The 22,168-nt window shown below is 33.9% G+C and overlaps 1 protein-coding gene across 1 annotated transcript in view; it reads right to left on the bottom strand.

Moving 5' to 3' along the window:
• Nucleotides 1-724: 724 nt before the first annotated feature.
• The window catches only part of LOC129218609 (potassium channel subfamily K member 1-like), an 82,585-nt gene continuing 61,141 nt past the window's right edge, over nucleotides 725-22,168 (bottom strand). Inside the window, exons 2-5 of the mRNA XM_054852929.1 lie at nucleotides 17,710-17,850; nucleotides 7,570-7,781; nucleotides 3,209-3,395; nucleotides 725-972 (exon numbers count right to left, since the gene is read on the bottom strand). Of these exons, the coding sequence (XP_054708904.1) occupies nucleotides 725-972; nucleotides 3,209-3,395; nucleotides 7,570-7,781; nucleotides 17,710-17,850 (788 nt within the window). The remainder of the gene's footprint in view (nucleotides 973-3,208; nucleotides 3,396-7,569; nucleotides 7,782-17,709; nucleotides 17,851-22,168) is intronic.

Raw genomic sequence — 22,168 nt, 5'->3', positions numbered from 1 at the left:
CAGATTGAAAATTTTGCTACACCATTTCTCTTAATGAATTTTGATGATATATATTGATGATTATTTCTTCATGATCTGATTGAATGAACTCGTTTGTAGGAAGATTAGTCACTTTAAATATTTTTCTCAGAAGATGGAATGATAGGGCAAAGTTAAATTTTTGGAATTGGTAAGTGATTTAAAAAAATGTCATTTTTCAGTTAAACCATATTAGTGGTATTGATTGAAATTACAGTTATGGGGGGGGGGGGGGTGGTAACTTAAAATCACTGATGCAGAAATCTAACCCCAATTCCGTAAAAGTGTTTGGAAAAGCATATTTATATGACATGATGTAATGGGTGTACGCTCTTGATAGATTTATAACGCCTGGTTCATTTATAAACAGAAAGTAATGAATATTGACTCAACACAATTGGGCACTGATATTTCACAAAAAATCAATATATGCCGAAAGTACTTTGCACAGTTCAATATGGTTATAATCAATGTATACTATTTTACACAACAGGCTTCAATCCTTTTCCATACTTTTTTCCATTCATGAATAGTTTTAAGCACTGAAGTATTACTGTTTCGTTTTAAGGCATTTTAAAAATATTGTTAAATATCTTATTAATACTTGCAGATATGTTATCCATCACAATATCACTAATTTTCTTTTGCTTGAAAGAACATGTGCATTTGAATTGAAGCCAACTGAAACAAATGAAAAGTTGAAACCTTATGGATTATCTTCTGGTGAGGAAGATTGCGGATGTGGAACTGCTTTTACATGTCGAATGGTTGGCTCATCAATATGTTGCGTATATTTAGGACCATACAAACCCGTTGAAGGATGCAAACGCATTTTTTCAGGATCAGATGTGCCATCACTTTTCATCAGAAAAAACATTCCGAAATTTAGTTGAGGTATATCATAAAGTACTGCTAAAAATAGCATCATGAATGTTAAGCCAATCAAGAGATAACCTGGAAAAATAATTGTTTTGGTTACTTATTCAAAAAACATTGAAATTTTAAAATGTTCTCAAATTATTTTGAAACTGCAATCTACTACTTTTTTAAATTCAAATTTTCATAAAATGATGCTATATTTATTTGGGGGAGAAAAGACGCACAATGTTTATCATTGTGGAGATGTACTATAGTACAGACATTGTTATCAAATGCCTTTTGTGATAAAAAACTCCATCTATGTACGGAAAATTTCAGTTGCTTTGAGCTAATGCCGTTTTTTTTTTTTTTATTTATCATTTTACTGTGGAGCAGGGGTTGGTAAGTAGTTGTAGTTGAGGTCCCGTGATTTTTGAAATTTTTTATTGAGATCAAGAAAAACTCGCATATTTTGCACTTCCAATTAAAAATTTAAATCAATCTAACAATTACTTGCAAAATACTAGAAAAGTAATGAAAAATGCTCATAAAGATAGTATTTGCAAATCCAACAAACTATAGGGGGCGCTGCATCACTGTTTAATGGCGGATGAAAAAACTAAAACAAACGCACGCCGTAACGTATAAATTGCTTCTAAACTTAGGAAATGTCAGAAATTTTTGTTCCCATGTATGATTTTTTGTTCTTTATTCATTTGTAAAGATTTTTTAAAGTCTTTTGGTTATTCTGACCCATGTAGATAGAGATTAGAAATCAAAATGTATTACGAAAGTAAAAAATTAATGCAGAACACACAGTAAGTTGTTCTGAAGCAGCCATTTTCACGATGTTGAATTCGGAAATCATAAATTTTTGGTTCGCTTCGAACAGCATTTTCATTGTGTACCGTTTTTTCTATACATTAGTACATATTATGTCCAGTTTCGTGACATTTCCGGCATTTGTTGACATTTTTGTGACACTTCCGGCATATGTTGACATTTTTGTCACATAGTGCACATACGTGACAGACTGTCAAGAGTAACATTTAACACTAGATAATTTATTTCTATGACTATATGATTGGATATCAAAAGAAATCATCATGCATTTAATTCATTCGTCATGGAAATGATTTAATTGATATGCGAAATCTTGTCAAGATACATTATTCTTTCACACAATACTAAAACCATAACCCTAAAAACAGATTTTTGGCAAAACTCTTCCACCGATAATGACAGCTTTTGCAGAGCAATGAAATAAAGTTGGCGCGATATTTTAATGATAAAAATTCCACGCTTTTATTTTTTATTGTTCAAATTCTTAACGTTCTTTCTGGATTTTTCAATATGTTCTGCTATAAATATTTTCAAGAAAATTTATTTGCATACTGCCCATTTCAGTTGGATGCTGTAATAACAAAGGTTATTTAAATCATTTATGTGCAATTAGGTTAAGGAAAAGAGTAATTTTTCAGCACGGCCCTAGTGTCCAGTCAATGTTGTTAAGTCCGCTTTTTTTCATCGAATTCAAAAACTGATATTTATTCAAATTCATTCAGAACAAGATAAATAAAATGTGTACTCACAGTTTATATCAGATGTTTTTGATGTTACGCTGTTGCGGATGACGATTCCAAATGATGAATTACGCAAATAAAAAAAAAAATACACAAAACAAACTGTTTGTTTCGCCCAAAATGAACACGTGGAACGCAATGTTTTAGTTTTTTCGGCAGTTTTGTAAGTCACCGCAAGGTAGCGTATTCGAGCTCTGGAGTTGCGAATTGTCTCCATAAAATTATTTAAATAGTTTTTTTGTGTGTAATTTATACTTTCAAAACAGTTTTGGCGGTCTAGGTTTTGACCTTCTGGTGTTCGAATCGCAGTCTGCCAGTTGCCGACTGTTGCTATAGAATGTAAGAATTCGTTTTTCCAGACCATAACGCTTCTGAATCTACTGCGAGCTGGATTCATTACACATTTAAAAAGGTCTAAGCATTTAGTTGGAGAGTAGAATCACTAGTGACTCTTGGAATAAAGATAGAATTTTCGCTGCCGCTTTTATTTACTAAATCGCTGTTTCTGAGTTATGTGTCTAATTTATCGACACTAAAATTTATTGACATAAAGCAATCAACCAACGTGTTGGATATTTGACTCGCTTTGTGTAAGTATGATCGGATCAAATTATGGGCCGAATTTGTGCATCAAACATGCCTGGTGTTTTATTATCACATACCAGTACCTTAATTTTTATTTAATATTCTACCAATGTGGTTCCATCAAGGATTCGTATTTAGTTAATCAACATTATTCATTGACTTACCTGTTGTGCAAACTTTATAAAGTGGTCGATATTGTTGATGCAAGCTGTCACCTGGAATTAGATCTCCTAAACCAGTAGTCGTCAATGAGATAAAGCAGTAGTAGATAGCATCCAAATAATTCCAATCGTGTTCTAAATAAGAGAACACCCCAGCAGGTATAAGGAAGAACAAGAGGAAAATGATAAACTGAAATAAAAATGAATTTATGATAAATATAGGGAACATAATCGATTTATAAACACGTATGAAAAAAAAAAAAAACTGTATTGTTCTCGAAAGATGTGCTATTTACATGCGAATGAAGTTAGAAATCTGAAAGAGTGCTTGGTAAATTTCAGTACACAAAACAGATTTAGTTGCTTAAAATAAGATCAATCTAAAAACTAACTGTTCGAGGAGAACTGTGACCAGTTTAAAAAGTGACCAGCAATTTTTTAATCGAGAGATGTAGCCAACTTAAAGGACAGTTTGAATTGAAAATTAGTTTTAAAAGTCGACCTGCCCAAAGGAATTTTCGGGTCCAAAAAAAATGGACTTTTTGCAATTACTTTAACCTTTATCACACACAACTGTAAATTGAATCTTTATCCCACTGGCAAAAATAACCCTTCACAAAAATTTTAGCAGTCATTCGTTATTCACATATAGACTCCTTTTGAATATTAAAAAAATCATTTTCGTTCAATGTTATGATGGGCATCAGGCCTTATATAATTATCATTCAGTGATAATTCGTTTAGGGCCATTCCATGGAAAACGGTCATTTTGTCCCGCACGTGACGCTTCATACACTTCATTAAAAATAATAATAAATGGGTAATGAGCAGAATTTTGTTGCATAAGAAGTCACAAACGTTGTGTGACGTCTTGAGCAAAAAATTTCTTCATTGCCTTTTAAATTTATTTCTTTTTTTATGAAATATAGGAACCGCGTTTTTTAGTGGAATGGCCATATAACTATTCTTTTTTTCAACGGTTTCAATTATTATTTCTCAACAAATGAGATATGTTTCCTTTACGTTGAAACCTCAGCTTTCAAAACCTATTGCTTCGTCATTGCTATATTAATAGAGCAAAAATATTCGGTAATGCATAGAGCAAACAACACGAGGTTGACTTTGGATGTCTCGCACGTGACGCATGCAATTAAATTAAATTTTAAGAAACAAAGTTATTTAATAAAAACAATACTGTCTCAGGAGCATCTTTGTATCAAATGTAAAGATTAAAAAATGTGGTTTCTCGTGTTTAATTAAAATGTAAGGATCTAGGGGAAGGTTGCCGCCAATGAACCGGTTCCAGGACTAGACCGCGAAGATTTCCTTTGTCTAAAAACAGTCTACTGCAGAGTCGTCAAGTAGCTAAAATTATTTAATCATATTGTTAATCGGTCAGAAAAGTTTTCTACCATTATCTTACTAATTATTGAGATTTTCATTTAGTTATAACATGCTTTGAATATCACTGATCATCTAAACGTGAACATTGACTTAAAAGAGTGCCTTTTCAAGTACAATTCCCCATACTTCATGTTTCATCATGATTCGTCACAGCAGTAACACCTATAAGAATATTCAAAATGACGCAGTTGCTATCATTGGACCATTAGGTGTTTCCATGAATGGACCACCTGACAAAGTTTCTCATTCATGGAAAATCTCAAATATTGCTGTAACTTCAACTCAATTACTTTTGAAAATTGCTCAATTGCTTTAAAATAAATATGACAATGAAAAAAAAAATAATCTCAGTAACTCATAAAAACTCTTACATTTTATTATAATTTCAAGGCATTTTTTTATAAAATTGATTAAAAATTTTAAATATAATAATACTGTTTTAAATACTTTTGCTGTTCCAAAAAAATGCAAAAATTAGTAAAATTATGACCAGTGGACAAGTGAGAGCATGTAACACGCTACAGTAGCTTACAGAAATGGTGGTATGGACCATAACGAAGTCTGCCGACAATATAGAGTCTTGAAAGCAACTTTAAACAGTCGCATGGAAGATAAAAAACGGTTTGTTGTTACCTTATTCACTTATTACAAATTTAGGAGGTAAGCCCACCAAAATAGGAATATGATTAGTAAATCATATTTTGAAACTAGAGAACACGTTTTCGGAATTACTTACGAAAAATTGGGGGAATTGGCCTTTCAAGAGGCTAAGCAAAATAACAAGTCCCACAGATTTTATTAAGACAAAAAGTCTGTTAGTTTAAGACTTAAGCTTCTGGTTTCAGTATTAAAATGGCCAAAAATGTTCTCTGACATTTTAGAGAGCAAGTACAATCTTGCGTCAAGCGAAAATTTCCGTAATCGATTTAACAAAATTCTCAACAGTTCGAAAGAGGTTGAAAAGATATTAGCTAAAAACAGTGTTGCACAGGTTAAGGAAATATCAAGTGGTGAACGAGGTGTGATGACAAGAGCTGTGTGTTGTGAGAGTGCTAGGGTTTTTTTTCATGTTCCTCTTATCGGAAAATAAAACATTTTATAAAATAAATATCTTTTCTATAACTTATTGTTATTTATGGTGTTAATTGATTACCTGTTATAAATATTTGTAAGTTGCACATTGATTTTTTAATTTGAGAATGTGATCCATCGATGGAAACTCGATGGTCCATCCATAGCAACCGGTAGCCATGAATGGACCGCATGCTAAAATATTTATTTTTAATTTTCATTCTTTATTGTATATATTTATCATGAAACTGAACATCATTATCGAAAGAGAAATATACTGAGAAATTGTTCCTATAATTAACGTGAAATTTGAGTTGGATTTCCTTTCTAAAAAAAGCGAAAACCGTTATGTGGTTCATTGACGGCAACCTTCCCCAATAACAAAACGTTGGTGAAATTACTGAGTCGGATTATGTCCAGCACTTGACGGTGGAATTGCTTTAATCATGAGTGATAATAAAGGCATGAAGCATCACCACTGGATCCAGCTACGACGTTTTTCGAAGTCATCGTGTGTGTGTGTGTGTCTTTTTTTTTTTGAGTTTCTGGCATCCGTGTTTGTATTATCTGTTGATGGAATGCAGAATTTAGGAATAGGTTAAGTCAGGGCCGTATAAAAAATTAGCACCAAATATTGCAGTCCTTTCTGCAATTTTTTTTCCAACTCCGTTCGTTGTTTTTTCCTATTTTTACGGGAGCGCCGTTGCTTCCGACTGCTACTAGTTAAGAAATAGTAACTTCGTTCTTATTTAAAAACGATCTATCAGTGAAGCTGTTCACTTTGGTTTGGAACCAAAACAAGTTGAGAGCTGCAAAAAAATTAATAGTAGTAATATACCATATGTTAAAATTCAATAACAATAAACAGCTAATTTATAACCCATCAAATATCTAAATAACGCATAATATTTGAAAAAAAAAAATATGCATTTTTTTCAGATAAAGCCAGTGAAAAGAGTATTTTAATATTTTGATAAAATCATTTAAAACGTTAAAGTAACAGCCAATTGCCTTAGTTTCTACGCTTTTGCGACAAAGGGTAGAATCAATCCACGCACCTCAAAATTTTTATGGGAATTTAGTTCCACCGATGGCACCTGTTCCGCACTACACATCATCGAAAACAGAAAAAAAAAAATCTGTTGATTCTGCTATAATATCAGATAGCAGCATTTGGTCGAAAACTCATCGCAGTTGCAGTTGATCAAAAAATTGTCCAAATATATCACATTTTTTTGTGTGCACACATTAGGTATTTGGGGCACAAGGTATATGGGGAAAAACTTCTTTCATCTAATCTTTTCCGGCTCCTCCCTAAAATGTGCCATTAGACTAGAAAATGCGATTTGCAAAGTTTCAAGTTAAGTTGTAGCCCTGGTAAGTGCTGTTATACAGCATGATATATTCAGTAAGTACCGCGAGCTCAGTCACTTCCAGCCGAGGACTGCAGTTTTGTACTAATTAGCACTCATCAGCCCGGCATAGGAGTGACTGAGCTGGAGGTAGAAAACCTCTTAAGGAAGCCAAGAGAGCCAAACAAACTGGTAGCTAATACAGAATTAGCTTAGTTTGTTTGGCTCTCTTGGCTTCCTTAAGAGGTTTTCTACCTCCAGCTCAGTCACTCCTATACCGGGCTGATGAGCACGAAACTGCAGTCCTCGACTGGAAGTGACTGAGCTGGCGGTGTATTTCATGTACACAGCATGATTCGAAAAAACTTAAAAAACGCCTACCTAGGATCTGAACTTTAAACGAGTTTTATAAGAAACTTGAAGACGTCCACGTACATCCCTTTGCTTCTCACTGCCTCATATGTGTAAATGTCTCATTTCTGTAAATGGACTGAGCATTACTTACAATTAAAAACGTCACTTTGGACATCTACTTACTCCAATACACACGAGGTGACCAATTCTGATGTGAAATGGTTGATAAAGGTGACCTAAACGTGAATTCAGGAACTGAAGGAAAAGTGTTGTCGGTATGAGTAACCTTTCCACGTAAGCAGTGAGTAAAATAAGCGTCAATGGGATCCCAATTAATGCGTAAACAATGCAAAAAATTTTTCCTCCTTCCGAGAGTGGAGCAACATGACCATATCCTGAAATTATAAAATAATATAGTTAATTTCTTTTTCCATACCAAAAGCTGTATGATATCATTTCGCATTGTTGAAAACTTAGACAAGTGATAAACATCAAAAAATTACTGGTAAAAATCTTTGTCAAGATTTAATACAGAACAAATAATTTTCAAAGATTTTCAGAAATGTGTTCAAAATGATGATAGTTGTTCAAGTACTTTGGTGGGTTCAGGATCTTAGTAGGAACCATAAGTTTTTGCTCTTTCCATCCACCCCTGAAAATTATCACTCACACGCTGACGGGATAAAAGTTTATTTATTGTAGTGCGTTATGAACTCATATACATGATATTTCATAAAAGATTGGTCTTTAATAGGCGATAATAGTACATATCCAAGCAAACAATTTCCACAAAGAGTGGTCGGAATGTTAAGCGTAAAGGTGTTAAAGGGTGTCGAAGGAAGTGGTCGGAAAAATTATTGTTGTTATTATTATTATTATTATTATTATTATTATTATTGTACTTAACTACAACTACAACTAAAACCACACTGCTGGCCACATAAAATACCACACCAAGAAAGAGTGTTAGAGTGAAACGAAATTTTTTAGCAGCATTGATATTAGAAAGTGATTACAAAATGAAGACTAATCGGTCATTTACTACTGGAAAAATCCCAAATGAATGAGGTTTAAATATACTGTTGAGTCATCTCTAGTGTGAATGTAAGAAAAGATACAGTCGAACATTGAAGCATAGCAGTCTCGTGCGATGCCCTACGTCATCTCGTACCACAGTTGCTGTGAACTCACTACTAATTCGATCAAACTTATAGGCTGTCCTATATACCGTCTTAAGTGATTCCAGATATGCTGGATTTTTGAAAAATCAGGGCATTGCGTAGGCCAGAGAAGTTGATAATAAATGTGGAAGAGGAAGCTCATTGAGACTTTTGCTGTGTGTTCCCGAGCATTGTCATGTGAAAAAATAGCTAAGCCGTGAATGCCAACACATGTGACTGAAGCATGACACAAACTTACCGTTAGGCTGTCATAGTGCTGTGAATCAATATTAGGGGAGATCATGTTTGGTATATACGATAGCACCCTATAACGTTACTCCAGCTTCGGGTGCGGTGCGCCGCTGAGTTGAAAGGAAGACGGTAATTGCAAGCAACTTACTAGTAAAACTTTTACTCTCTCTTTTTTTCACTTGGACCGTTAGCTTACTTAGATCATATCTATGCCAGTTGCAGTTTATATTTTCAACGACGTAAATTCCATATTTGCTGAGCATAAAACTTTAAAAATAAATATATCTTACTTCAATAAAATGCAAATGGAAAAAATATGTAAAAACCAGATTATCATTCGAAGGTTACTCACTGTTTTCACCTTTTTACTTCAGGTTTCAATTTCTTAAAAGTCGGAAGTGAATTGGAGAAAAAAAGAGAAAGGTACTACTTTCAATGTTTTCTTAAATTCAACTGAATATTATATCGTTTAGTTGGTGGTTATAAAACAGAAAAATGATAGAAAGGTTAAGAACATTTGTTCGGAGGCTAGAGCCCCATGTACTTGGAGCTCTCAATGCGGTGATTGTAAAACATAATTTGATTCTCTTTAGACAGGGGAAATTTTATTTTAAGCTGAATGAAAAAAAATTGAAAGGAAATCTCCCCTTCTGCTGATTAATTGCAGTACTCGAAGCTTTGCCAGAAAGCTCTTTAATAAACTTCAATTTTCTCTGTATTCATTTTTCGTAACTGCAAAGCGATGTTAATTGAATTCCCACGTTCCTATTTGCGTCTACATTATTCATTTTGTAAGGTGCTGACGTTTCAAATATTATTCTACATCAAAATGCTTATTAATTTTGTTCGTCGCTTTTAAATTAAATTTTGTATTTTCATAAGCAGTGAGAGTTCTCTTCGGTTTTCAGGCAGTGGAATTCAACGAAATGTTAACTTAAAATTTGAATTCCATTTTCTTCAATTTAGCTATCTTCTTACCTTTTTCTTTCTTTCTTTTTCTTATTTTACAATAATGTTAGCAAAAAAAAGGAAAAAAAAAATGTTTACTTCCCCGTATAAGCATTATTTCGGTTGAAACAAAATGATGAGAAGGAAATCCTAGATACTGACTTTTCATACATAGTAAATAAATTTGTTTAAAATTGCATAATTGCTCAAAAATTCTTAGAAACTGCGTCTTTTTTAATAGAACTAGAAAATGACCTGAATGGCAAAAAAAAAAAAAAAAAAAAAAAAAAAAAGACTCCAGAAGTTACTCTTAATTTCACGATGTTTCGTTTCTTTTAACTGCAATTGCATACATTTTGTAAAACATGTAGTGGGCTATTAAGCTACAATCTAAGAAAATACAAAAATTGTGTCTTTTGTTTTTTCTTTTGTCACGTCTTTCATGAAAGCAGTGAAAGCATATCTTTTAAAAAAGTTTCACCATGTTTGTCACTGTCGCTCTCAACCTTTCACACATTGAGTGGTTGGTCGTAATCAGCCAAACAGGATGAATAGGGAAGTTGCAACCTATTAAATGTTCATATTTTGGCTATTGCATATTGTTAATTGACCCTCAAAACTAAAAAATTCACCATCGCCGAATTTTAAAACACCGTGGTTGATTTTTAATGAATTTTTAAAAATCCACGCGCAAAAGTGCGCTCTTCTGAAACGTCACGAACCTACGTCACAGGGCGCGAATGGCCAGCCTTCCGCCGAAGATCCCTTGTTTTCGCTAGGGACATTTTTAGCGCGCTGATATTTTTATTTTTTAGAAATTCAATAATCCTTTTGAACACACTATGGAGGCCGGATTCGTTAAAGCACAATGTAAATAATCTTCCTCAAATAATATCAATGGTGATATTCGAATATTTCCGAGAGGATGAGAGGTTTAATGTTCCAGAAACGCGAGGAGATAAGCCTTTTACGTGTTATGCGAAGTCGAATGCACGTTCTTCGATTTCTCCCATGACATGGGAACCGGTTCGCTAGCGTTTCTCTCCTATCGGACGTCACTTCCTATGCCATCTGACGTCACAGGCGCTTGAACTTTAAAAATTAATTTAAAAAAAACTACTTATCGTATCGCAAAAATTTTTTCACCTATGATGTTCATACATGTTACTCTATCATATAAAAATAAAATTGAAAAATCGAAAACTTCCCTATTAAGAGAAGACATTCTCGTGTTTTATTTATTTTTAGTTTGATCAGCTTGCCGCTTGTCAAAATAGTCTTTTAATTTATTGTTTTTCTTTTTCCTTGGAAGGTAGTTTTATAGAACTGGCGACAACAGCTGATAATCCAGCACTGGAATTTGTTGCAGGGGGTAACGAAAGGCTTGATATTACTCTGATCAGATCTGGGGGATGTTGCTGAGGACTTTACAATGAATGTTTTGGCCTTTATTCCCCCATCTTGTGTATCACCTGCTGGGCATCAGTTGGATGGCGATATTAGGAACAACCCAAATTTGCAAACATGGCGGCCTTGACCACCACAGATTCGGCCCAAACTCTCTACGACTTACCCAACTTACCCAAATAGCCTACTACTCGTAGTTTTACAAGTTAGAGAAGCAGCAATACAATATACTACTAACTACTAGTATTTTAATTGATAATGAATGGAGAATTTTAATAAATCCCCGCGGTAAAAAATGTGCGATTGTTGGGCCCCCTACCTAAAATATATACAGGATGCGACAAAAAAAAAAAAAAAAAAAAAAAAAAAACACCAGGCAGTCAATTTTCCATGTAACTTTATTGCAAATTAATAAATTAGCAAAACAAAAATAATAATATGAGTAGACCTTTAGCAGTCAATAAATTTATTTACTTTCAAAATGGCCGCCTTTTGCAGTGATAAGTGGCGCAACCGCTTATTGAAATTTTCAGCCTTAGGGCCGCAAGTCTTTTACCTTTAATTAATCTTATTCCCTCCGAAGCCATTGCTTTAGAGTGTCCAAACTTTTTTTTTCAAACGTTTAGGGCAAATTTTAGACTCTAAAATATGCCATACAGTGTAGTTCACGGGATTGAAGTCTAGCGAAGAGCGTCCACTCTGCAGATGATATCATGTCAGGAAATTGCGCCTTTCACCACTCTTTTCTTTTTGGCAATATGAACTAGTGCGGAGTCTAGTTTCTGAAATGCTGTTAGGCTCACAGATGTACAACAGCTTCTAAAATGTCCCTCTGGTACACTTTTTAATTCATTTTACCGACCATATCCACAAAAAGCAGAGACTTATTTGCCGATTGTGCTAATTCCATCAGATACCAACCCTGACTTCGGATTTTGGTGATGTTCAATATTTGCAAAGGAGTTTGGAGTGTCTAACAGACCAAATCCTATCGTTCTGGGAGTTATGAGTTGGTTTAATGGTAAAGAGCTGCTCATTAGTGAAAGGTATCTCTTCCAGGGAGTATACATGCGGTCCGTCTCAAACGTTTCTGGCATCTTCGGAGTCATATGGATTTGTTTTCTTCAGCAAATGGCTGAAATTTTCGGAACTTGTAAAGCTTTTGCCCGAACTCTGTTTTTGCCCTTAAGCTGCATTGATCGGTCACACATCCCCCCCCCCATCTCACGAACAACTTCTCTCATGGAAACCCGAGGATTTCATTGAACTCTTTTTGGATGGCCTAACGATTAAAAGAAATGTTCACCGTTCATTTTTGTACACTTCCTGGACGTTGACTATTATTTCCAAGCTACTTGAAACGGCATATTGCTTCAAAAACTGTTTGCCGAATCACAGCAAGCAAACAAACTCTCGTTCTGTTTGGTTAAACAACTTTAAAATAGCAGGTTTTTGCTTGAAATTGTAAGAAAACTGAAAAACAATGCATAAACTAGGAGATAAAATATAATTTATTTTCTAATGAAAGTAAGAGACAAAAATAAATAAAGACACTCATCAAAAATAAATTAATTTACTTCCATTCGATGATGTAAACTTTGTCCGAGTTTTTTTTTTTTTTTGCATCACCCAGCATATACAATGTCTAGCTTCCAGTTTTGGATGGAGGAGGTCTTGTGATCGAGGACAAAAATCCGTTTTCTATCCCCGATCACCCTCCGCATTTGCCTGATATATCACCGTGTGACTATTTTCTGTTCCTGAAACTGAAAACTGCAGTAAAAGGAATTTTTACATTAATGTTCCAGGTATTCAAGCAGCCGTGACACAGGTGCTAAAGAATTCCCAAAACCGAATTTAAAAAATCATTGGACTAATTGGTAGACCGTTAAAAAGGGTGTACTGAGTTAAATGAATCCTATTTTTAGTAAATATTAGTTTTAAAACATATTATACGACGCTTATTTTATTCTATCCACTACAAAGTTCGCTTCACTATAAAGATCACACTGTGTACAGTCTGTTTCTCACGAGAAGGAACTTGACTCCTCCCTCGTCACGTTGTATCCGATGATTCTATTTCACTATTTTCGGCAGAAGGCATATTCGGATCATAGCATTTTGTTGTAAAAGCAGCAGTTTTTAAATTGTAAGAATAACTAAAATGACAACAGACAAGTGCAACAAGTGATGTAAGGGACACTAACACTTTTTTGGACATTAAAATGCACGCTTAAATTAAGGTAATCTGGTTGTCTCCTTTAGAAGCGCTTGGATTGCGTACCGGTCATCCCCGCTTAAAATGGAACTCTGCGTTCGAGGAGGCGTGGCGAAGTGCCTTCTCGTGAAAAACGGAAAATAATTTGATGTTTATCATTAAGATTGTTTTCAGAAATACACAGTTCTGATTGATTTATTTTATTTTATTATTTTTTTTTTCAATTTCTACCAATCTTAAATTTTTTTGTAAAATGCAAAGTGTAAAATATGTTAAACAAAATTTTTGAAGCGTATTTTTGATTTTAAATGCGTGAAAGTTAAAAATTTGTCTTCCTATCCTATTCAGTTAATGTCTCATTAGTTCTGAATTATATGAAATAAAACAACAATTATACATAACTAATGTTATCCAGTTAAAGAGTTAAATCTGATGCCGAATTTGTTACTGCGAATGGTACATTTTCTGGCACATAATGATACAATTTTTATAAAATACTTGAGAAAGTTAATAATTACATTTTTCTTCTTAACAGGAAAAGACAAATTCCGTGACATTTATTAGCATCACAACAAATGCATTTACATAGATAAGTAATGATACCTCAAGAAGACTCGGAAAGCAATTTCTTTCACCATCCAATCAGCTAGTAATTAATCATTTGCCGCGTAGTAGTATTCTCCTAATTCTTACACGGGGGAATTAGTAATTAAGTCATGTATGGTTGAAAACTTCAAATTTTGAGCAACGTTTCATGAATAAGTAATTAGGCATCGTTTTTGTAATTGAATATTGAATATCAATTACTCAGAAGCAATTTAAGTTTCAAATGCTATTGAACAGGTGTGCAATTAAAGTAAACAGAGGTAGAAGTAATGAAAATAGTGTAAGAGAATTTAAGGAAAGATTTTGAAGTAGTTGTGAGTATCTAGACTATTGTCAGACGATTATGAAAAAAAAAAAGTACTATAATTAATAAAGGAGCATTAATGCTTCGTGAAAAATAATGTGAAGCAATATTAGAGTTACATCTTTTAACCAGTAAGTAGCTTAACTATTAAAGTCTGAATGTTGGAATTTTTTTGTATGAATAATTGATTTAGAGATTATTACGCTGTAAATTCAGTTAAACACAAGCAAAGTTAAAACATATCATCTCAAGAAAACAAAGGAACTATTACTGTGATTAATGAAATGTTTTACAATTATGTGTTAAAGAATTGAAGTGTTCAATAATAATAGCTTCATTTAAACAGAAATACTTTGACAACCTAGAAATTAATTTGTGATTGGGAATTAAAAAATAAGACTAATAGAGAAATGCATAAATCATACGCTGTAATGCATAGAACAAAAGAAAATATAAGATGTTGGCTTTCTAATAATCTTAATAAAACGATTTCACAAAAAACTAGCAAAGAAGGAAAGAGTTTTAATAAAATTAATAGCTAGTTGGAGCTAATGTAACGGTTTATCTCTATTTATCATCAAATTTTCCTGTTCAATAGTATTTGTAGACTTATGCCTTCTTTTAGACATAAAATTTAGTGATAATTATTTAAATTAACTTTAAACAGATTATATTTTTACTACATGACCTTTCAAATGTCACTAATATATAATGAATATTTAAAATGGTAATATAAATAATTTTAGTGCTACAATCTAGTACTATAAGGCATAGTTATGTCAATTCAAGCAAAAAAAAAGACAAAATTACCTTTATAGTTTTGGAAGTTTTTGAATTCAACATATGTTAAAATACATAAAAAAAAATAATTTACAGGTATATTTTTGTTTTTCCCAAAAAATAAATTGTCGGCTTGAGATACAGCTCGCCAAAAAATGGCTATCTGGGCTATCTTTACTATTCTCTTCCATTAAAAGAAATGGAGGGAGTTTAAACTCCGCCCCTCCTTTGCTCCGCCCCTGGATTTTGGTTGTACTGACTGTCGAGAAAATATTCCCAGGAGGTTAGATTTAAGATTTTTCAAAGATTGGTTATAACCCCAATGTCTCCTTTCTCTCCATCTCTCTGATTGTGCATTGATTTGTCTACCGGTAGAGACATTTCTCCTGCACGCGGCTCCTGAATTTATTTTGATTCTCCTGAATCCGTCAATCAAATGAACAACGAACGAAAGAATTTAATGGGTTTAATTCTGGAACGAGCGAGACAGGGTACTCAATTCCCTATATAACCATCGTACATTTTCGTATGCATCAATTATCCACTCTCAAAATAATCATTCCGTTTTTCAGCCGAAAAAAGCATTCCAACTCTAAATTTTATCCATGTGTCATGTGTCTACATAGATAAATGACTCTGTTGACAGCTTTCCGTGTCGTTTTCCCTCTTTGATGTGTTATTTCTTAAACTGATAGTGAAAGCCAGTGAAAAATGAGCTGAGCACTTGCCAGCGTCTGACAAAACTAAGGCCACTGTCACTTGGATTTAAAAAACTTCTTGCACTTTCGTTTTCTAACAAGAAATGACTGAAAGCGAGTATCAAGGAGAATACAAATGGATAAAAGCGAATGTGAGTCAAAATAGTTTGCTAATAAAAGATAGATACACGAGCTCGATAGTTTGCAAATAAAAATAGATACATGAAGCGTTTAGTATACAAACCAGCTCAACATAGTAACAGGAAATACCCAACGTTGTTTAACACAACTAAACAGATTACTGAATACACGTGTTTCAGGGTTTCCAGGAACTTCTTTTCCAATTTAACTTTTACTGGATGTCTTTGCATCCAAAAGCTCACAACTTAGAGTTGAAAAAGGGGTTCCTGAAAGCCACGAAACACATGCATTCAGTAATTTGTTTATTTGTGCTAAACATCGTTGGGTATTTTCTGTTATTTCTCAGAACTTTTATTTATTTCTCAGTTCAGTAATTCTCAGTTATTTATTCTACAGTTTTAAATATTTTACAGGAGAAACAACAACATATTACGCTCTGCCCACTTCATTTATTCAATTTTTATTTCGTTGAAGAAACATTCTGTGTACGACTATCACAAATAGTTTTTTTTTAATGAAAGGAAATGCTTGGGTTTGAGGGGGGGGGGGGCTTGCAAAGATGCTTGGGTTTATCAATAGATCTATTTCAAACAAATTTAAAGAAGTTCTTCTGCCCTTATATAGAAGTTTGGTAAGACCTCATTTGGAGTATGCTGTTCAGTTTTGGTCTCCTTATCTTAAGAAAGATATTAATGTATTGGAAAGGGTTCAAAGGCGGGCTACAAGGCTGATAAATGGACTTTCTCATTTAGACTATGATTCCAGGCTTAGAAGGCTAATAATGTACAGTCTTGAGCAAAGAAGAAACGAGGGGACATGATTCAGTTGTTTAAATTTATTAAAATGAAAGATGTTACGGGGTTGAAGTTTAGCACTGAAAACAGGACAAGGGGTCATTGTTTTAAGCTATTTAAATCTCAGGCTAACATGGATATTAGGAAAAATTATTATTTTAGCAGGGTAGTGGAACCTTCGAACAGCTTATCGGAAGAGGTGGTAGTGAGCAAGAGAGTAGATAGTTTTAAGAGGGCCATTGATCTTCACTGGGGATTGTAAATTGACTAGGACCGGTCTAGCTGGGCCCAGAACCTGTTGCTGGTCGTCACTTTTGTATTTGTATTTTTATTTGAAATGAGTTCAGTCACAGTTAGAAACACAGTTTATAGTGAAAAACAAACCTGAATAGCTTTAACAGAAGCTAAAAAGCATTCGAGTCTCATCTACAAAATCTCCAAAATGAACAGAACACGACGCCAAGTATATAATTTTCTCATAATAAATAATAAAGTTTTTGGATTTTTGGATTTAGGCATTTCCTAAAGAATGAAATATCTCCCGGATATACATTTCTTGCAAAACTTTTTTTTTAAAACTTAGTTCCTATGAATATACCACAAATGATACCTTATGTACATGATCAAATTCGTCTCTAAATATATTTTTTTAATGTTTAAAGGGAAATAAAAATGCAAAAAATCGGTTGGATCACTTCGTGACCAGTTAAGGGCTAAATTTCTGAAAGCTAAAAACAACCAGGATTGAGTATAAATCTATGTCTATAAACATGATGTGTTGAATTGTATAATGAAACAAGCTAGATTCCAGATTTCGTTATTATCACTAAAGATTTAAACTAAAGAAAAGATAAAGATACGGAAAGTATTTCCATTTATAAGTTATATAACCATTGATGCCCTTTTGGTAAGATGTGTCTTTCTGAAAACATTTCCCTCCCTGTGACATTTTCATTCACAATCCAATACTTAGGAGAGCAGTCGCCAAAATCTCTCCCCTTTGAACTTATCTTACCTATTGTAGTAATAACAGTGCTAGAGAAAAATATAGACTGGCCAAAGCTCCAATTAGGCTCCATTGAAACATTTCCTACTGCTGATACTCCTCTGTTGCTGGCGGAGATGATTTCTTTAATGAAACTTTCCAGAGCATCATCTGTAAAAAAATTTAGGAAACATAAGGTATGAGCAATTTGTTGTTATTTAAACAGTTAACAATTTTTTGTTACTTATATCCGAATCGCTTAATCCATAGCGCAAAATTTGGTCAGATGATCATCGGAGCTATTAAAAAGCTAAATACTAATTAAGTCCCGAAAACTCGGGTGTGGTAGAGTTCCCTAGATTCGGCCGGATTAATTAGGGCCGAGTTTTTGGGACTATACTGTGTTACAAATGCTCCCTCTCCGTTATTAAAAAAAAAAAAAAATCAAAATTTCTTTTTTTTTTAAATAAAATCTTAAGAAAAGTAAAGCCGATGATAATTTTAGAATTTTTTGCGTATTCTCTGCACCTAGTTATGTGGTAATCCATTTTAAGGTAGCAAAGGATGGGAAAGGAGCTATAATCCTAAACCTCCCTCCAACAGAGAAATAAAATTTATAATAGTACAGTTTTTCTCTCTGTCAATAATCAACCTCCACCACCATTCCTCGCTACGTTTAATTAACGCTACTAGCAATCAGGCGTCATGCCGACCAGTTAACGTGCAGTATGTAGGGTGTTCCAAAAATAACGAGCTGTTTCCATGAAAACACTAATGTGAAACAAGAAATAACAACACTGATTTATTGATTTCTTTTAAATGTGTTCAAAGAACATTTTCTCTTTAGAACTTAGAAGAAAGGATCGCCCATCATTTCCGGGAACCATAATAACACATATGGAGAAGGTGCATCAGCTGTACCAGTAAAAATGCGGAAAACAGCCTCCAACAAGGACAAAAATCAGGTTACTTCTGAAGAAATTCGAAGGAACCGTTAGTTTGGTGGATAAAAAACGTCTTGGACAACCATCAACATTTGACGATACCGGTTCGCGTGAATTTGTTAACAAGCAGCCTTATGGGTGGCTGTTTTTTGCGTTTTTGCTGGTAGAGCTGACGTACACATTTAAAAGAAACCTATGTTTTCATGGAAATGGATCCTTAGTTTTGGAACACCCTGTATTTCGCATTTCAAAACTGAGGTGCTACTCATTGTTCATGACAACATAAAAGCTATCAGTGACAAACGTGGCATAAAATATCAAATCAGTAAAGCGAAACAACCTTTTTTTACACTCATTTTCGAATTTGAGTATTGATTTTCAACCTTTATGTTTAATCATGAAAGATACAAACTTAGCAACTCTTTGAACTCCTGGACGTTTCATGCCCTGATATTTGACCAGTTACCTTTCATTGTAGGGCTTGACAGAGAGACAACAAATGCTTTAACACAAACTGTTATTATAGATTCAGTGCCTAAAGGAAAAACTTTTGTGCTGTGAAACTCCTGTAGAACGCCCCCTATAACATAATGAAAGTATTTGCCACTGATAGGGAAACACTGTGGACGAAAAGAAAAAAAATATTTATAAATATTAGCGATGAAAAATATAAATGAATAGCTGCATTTATATTTTTGGATTTGGATATTTGGCATTGCACGGTCTACCTCGAAAATAAAAGATGTCAAGTGACGCACGTTCAACAGTCAGGCTCAAATAAAAGGAAAAAAATAGTGCAACATTTGACGCCAACGTGTAAAAAAAAGCAATGTTATGACTAAAAATTTAATTTTAGACCACTCTGGATGTTTTTTTAATTCCAGAAAATCAATCATCCGTATATAATATTTATGTAGCCTGTTTTTTGTTCCTACGCGAGATCTTCCTCAATTCGTGTTCGATTTCTTTGATTTACCCCTCATTTTAAATCTTATTGTGCAGGCTAATGACGAAAAATAACCCACAGTCTAAAAAGGTTTTTTTTCTGACAAAAAAAATCTGTTTTAAAGCCCCGGACTGAGGTTTTGGGTTAAATTTATAAGATTAACTTGCAGTGTGATCGACGGAGCAGAATTGCTCGCTTGGCAGAGCGTTCGACTGGTAACAAGAAGAACGAGTGTTCGGGCCCAGCCCGGATGATCTGCATCGAAAAATTAGACAAATATCATGCATTACATGAACACTTATAAACAATAAATAACACAAGTGAGGGAATAAAATAAATGAGATAGGAACGCTCGCCTTGCTGTTACGAAAACTTGATGCAACCCGTAGCTCAATTGATTCTTTATTGTAAAATGTTTTATTTTTTGTTTTGTTTTTAAAGCTTTGGCTCCGGTCAGAAAACTAAGCCATGATGTAAGCGAAAATATAAGTATCAGATTTAAAATTTCAGACTTTATTAGAATAATTTTCGTTCAGACCCTTCGTTAACTGCGAAACAAACACTGAAAGCAGCTTCCCAGCAGAGGCCAAATCAGCCCACGTCTAGCAAGCTGCGGAAGATAGAGGTTCCTTTCCATATGTCCACTAGAGTCTCAAATGAAACAAACGAACATATACTGTGATTTACCATGCTAAAAAATAGCGATTTTTTTCTGATTTCAATGCGACAACACAACTGTGATTCAGAATACCGCTCATAATGATATATATTCGTGGATAATGAAATACGTATATTCATATATGATTATATATTTATGGAAATTTGGACCAGAATTCGGCTGAGGAAAATTAGTCAAATTTTGCGGGGTTTCTTGAATCAGAAAGGAATGGGCCTCGACTGTTGATCCTTCTATTCTGCTTTTGACTTTATGATTTGTCTTTTCTGCGTACGGTCATAAAACTATTCTAACGGTGTAGTTATTCAGTAGTACTTAATACATTCTAAACTACTGGGCTTATACATTTTTCTTTTGAGGTTTTTGGTTTTTACGCAGTCGGGTTTTTTGTTTTTATTTAATAATTTTTTATTAAGTAAAACAATTGATTTACTAATATCTGAACAATGAATACATAAACTAAAAGTTACTGCTTGTGCTAAATAATATTTCGTAAACAGATATGCAAAGTAAAACAAATAATTATGTCCTGAAAATTTTGACCTTTCCGCTTTTTAAAAATTTTTTAGCTTTGGTTCCTAAGTTGAAAAAAATAAAATAAATAAATGAACCATAAAAAGCAGGGGGAGGGTCGGTTGCCCCCCTTCCCCCTCCCGAATCGCCATCACTGTGCTTTACTATGAAGTTTGATAGAGTATTAGGACGTTATAGCGCCCCCCCCCCCCCCAAAAAAAAACCACTCTTGAGAAATAATATATATGATGACGGCAAAAGGTTCTTTTGCTCGTTCATGTTTACTAAGAAATATATTCCTAAACAAGTAAGTGTTTTCACCTAAAGATATATTGCGTTTGAAATCTGCAATGCATTTTTCGTCATCTAAAAATACTTTTCTACCAACGAAAGCAAGATGCCATTGATTCAAATTCGACCAAAATAAAATCCTTTCTAGACCACGAAACCTCTCGCCTTGCCATTGCAAGAAGCAATTTTACGCGTGGAAAGAAATAGAAACACTAAATTCTCAACGCTCTTTCCTATCTTTCAAATCATTCGGAAACTTTTATTTCACGAAGAAATAACCTCTGAGTCACGCAACAATTTGGCAAAAGGTTCCTGTAAATTTCCCTTCGTTTGACTCCCGAGCTTTACACGTTTTTTTCGTATTCAAGAGAAAAACACAGCTTTGGGGTTTAATAAACAAAATTATTTTAAAGAAAATCATTTCTGGAGGTTTTATGCAGCGCATGTAATGATTTGTTCTTGTAACTATTTTACATTCGCTTTTGTTTTTCGAAGCACTTCCGTCCGCTTGCTGTGCGACAGGATGTCGTACTACGCAGGCGTGAAGTTCAAATCTTTTAGTGCTGCTAGAGACAAAAAATAAATAAATAAATAAAAATAAATAAATAAATAAATTAAAATAAATAAATAAATAAACAAGAAATATACAGCAGAAGATTAACTTAAGAAAAGCTTTGAAAAGCTCATTTGTATGCAGCCCCGCCATTTCGGGAGTTAGGAGGGGGCAGTTGACCCCTCTGGCACTGAGAAGTTAATGTAAGTGCACGTTTTTCGGTATAATTTGCATTGAGTATGCACCCTTGCCCCCCTCCCCCCCCCCCCCGGGAAACGTTGAAATGACGGGCTTGTTTCTATGTGTTTCAGTTTTACACGTTTTAATTTGTTCAATTGTATTAACCATCAATACCTTCAAAGTATTATGTTTCTTTTTTCTTATTTGACAAGTTTGATGTACAGTGATATTAATGAATATGTACCTGTGTATGTCTTTAGCATGAGCTACAAGTACGCAATTTGGTGTGAAATGTGGACCTTAGATGATTTTCTCCCCACATTTTACAATTTTTTATAATATCTCAAGAACTACCTATGCAAATAAAAAAAACCCTGCACCTACTA

This window comes from Uloborus diversus, chromosome 3, assembly GCF_026930045.1.
Source record: "Uloborus diversus isolate 005 chromosome 3, Udiv.v.3.1, whole genome shotgun sequence".
Taxonomy (NCBI): Eukaryota; Metazoa; Arthropoda; class Arachnida; order Araneae; family Uloboridae; genus Uloborus; species Uloborus diversus.
This window is presented reverse-complemented; position numbering and strand designations above follow the sequence as displayed.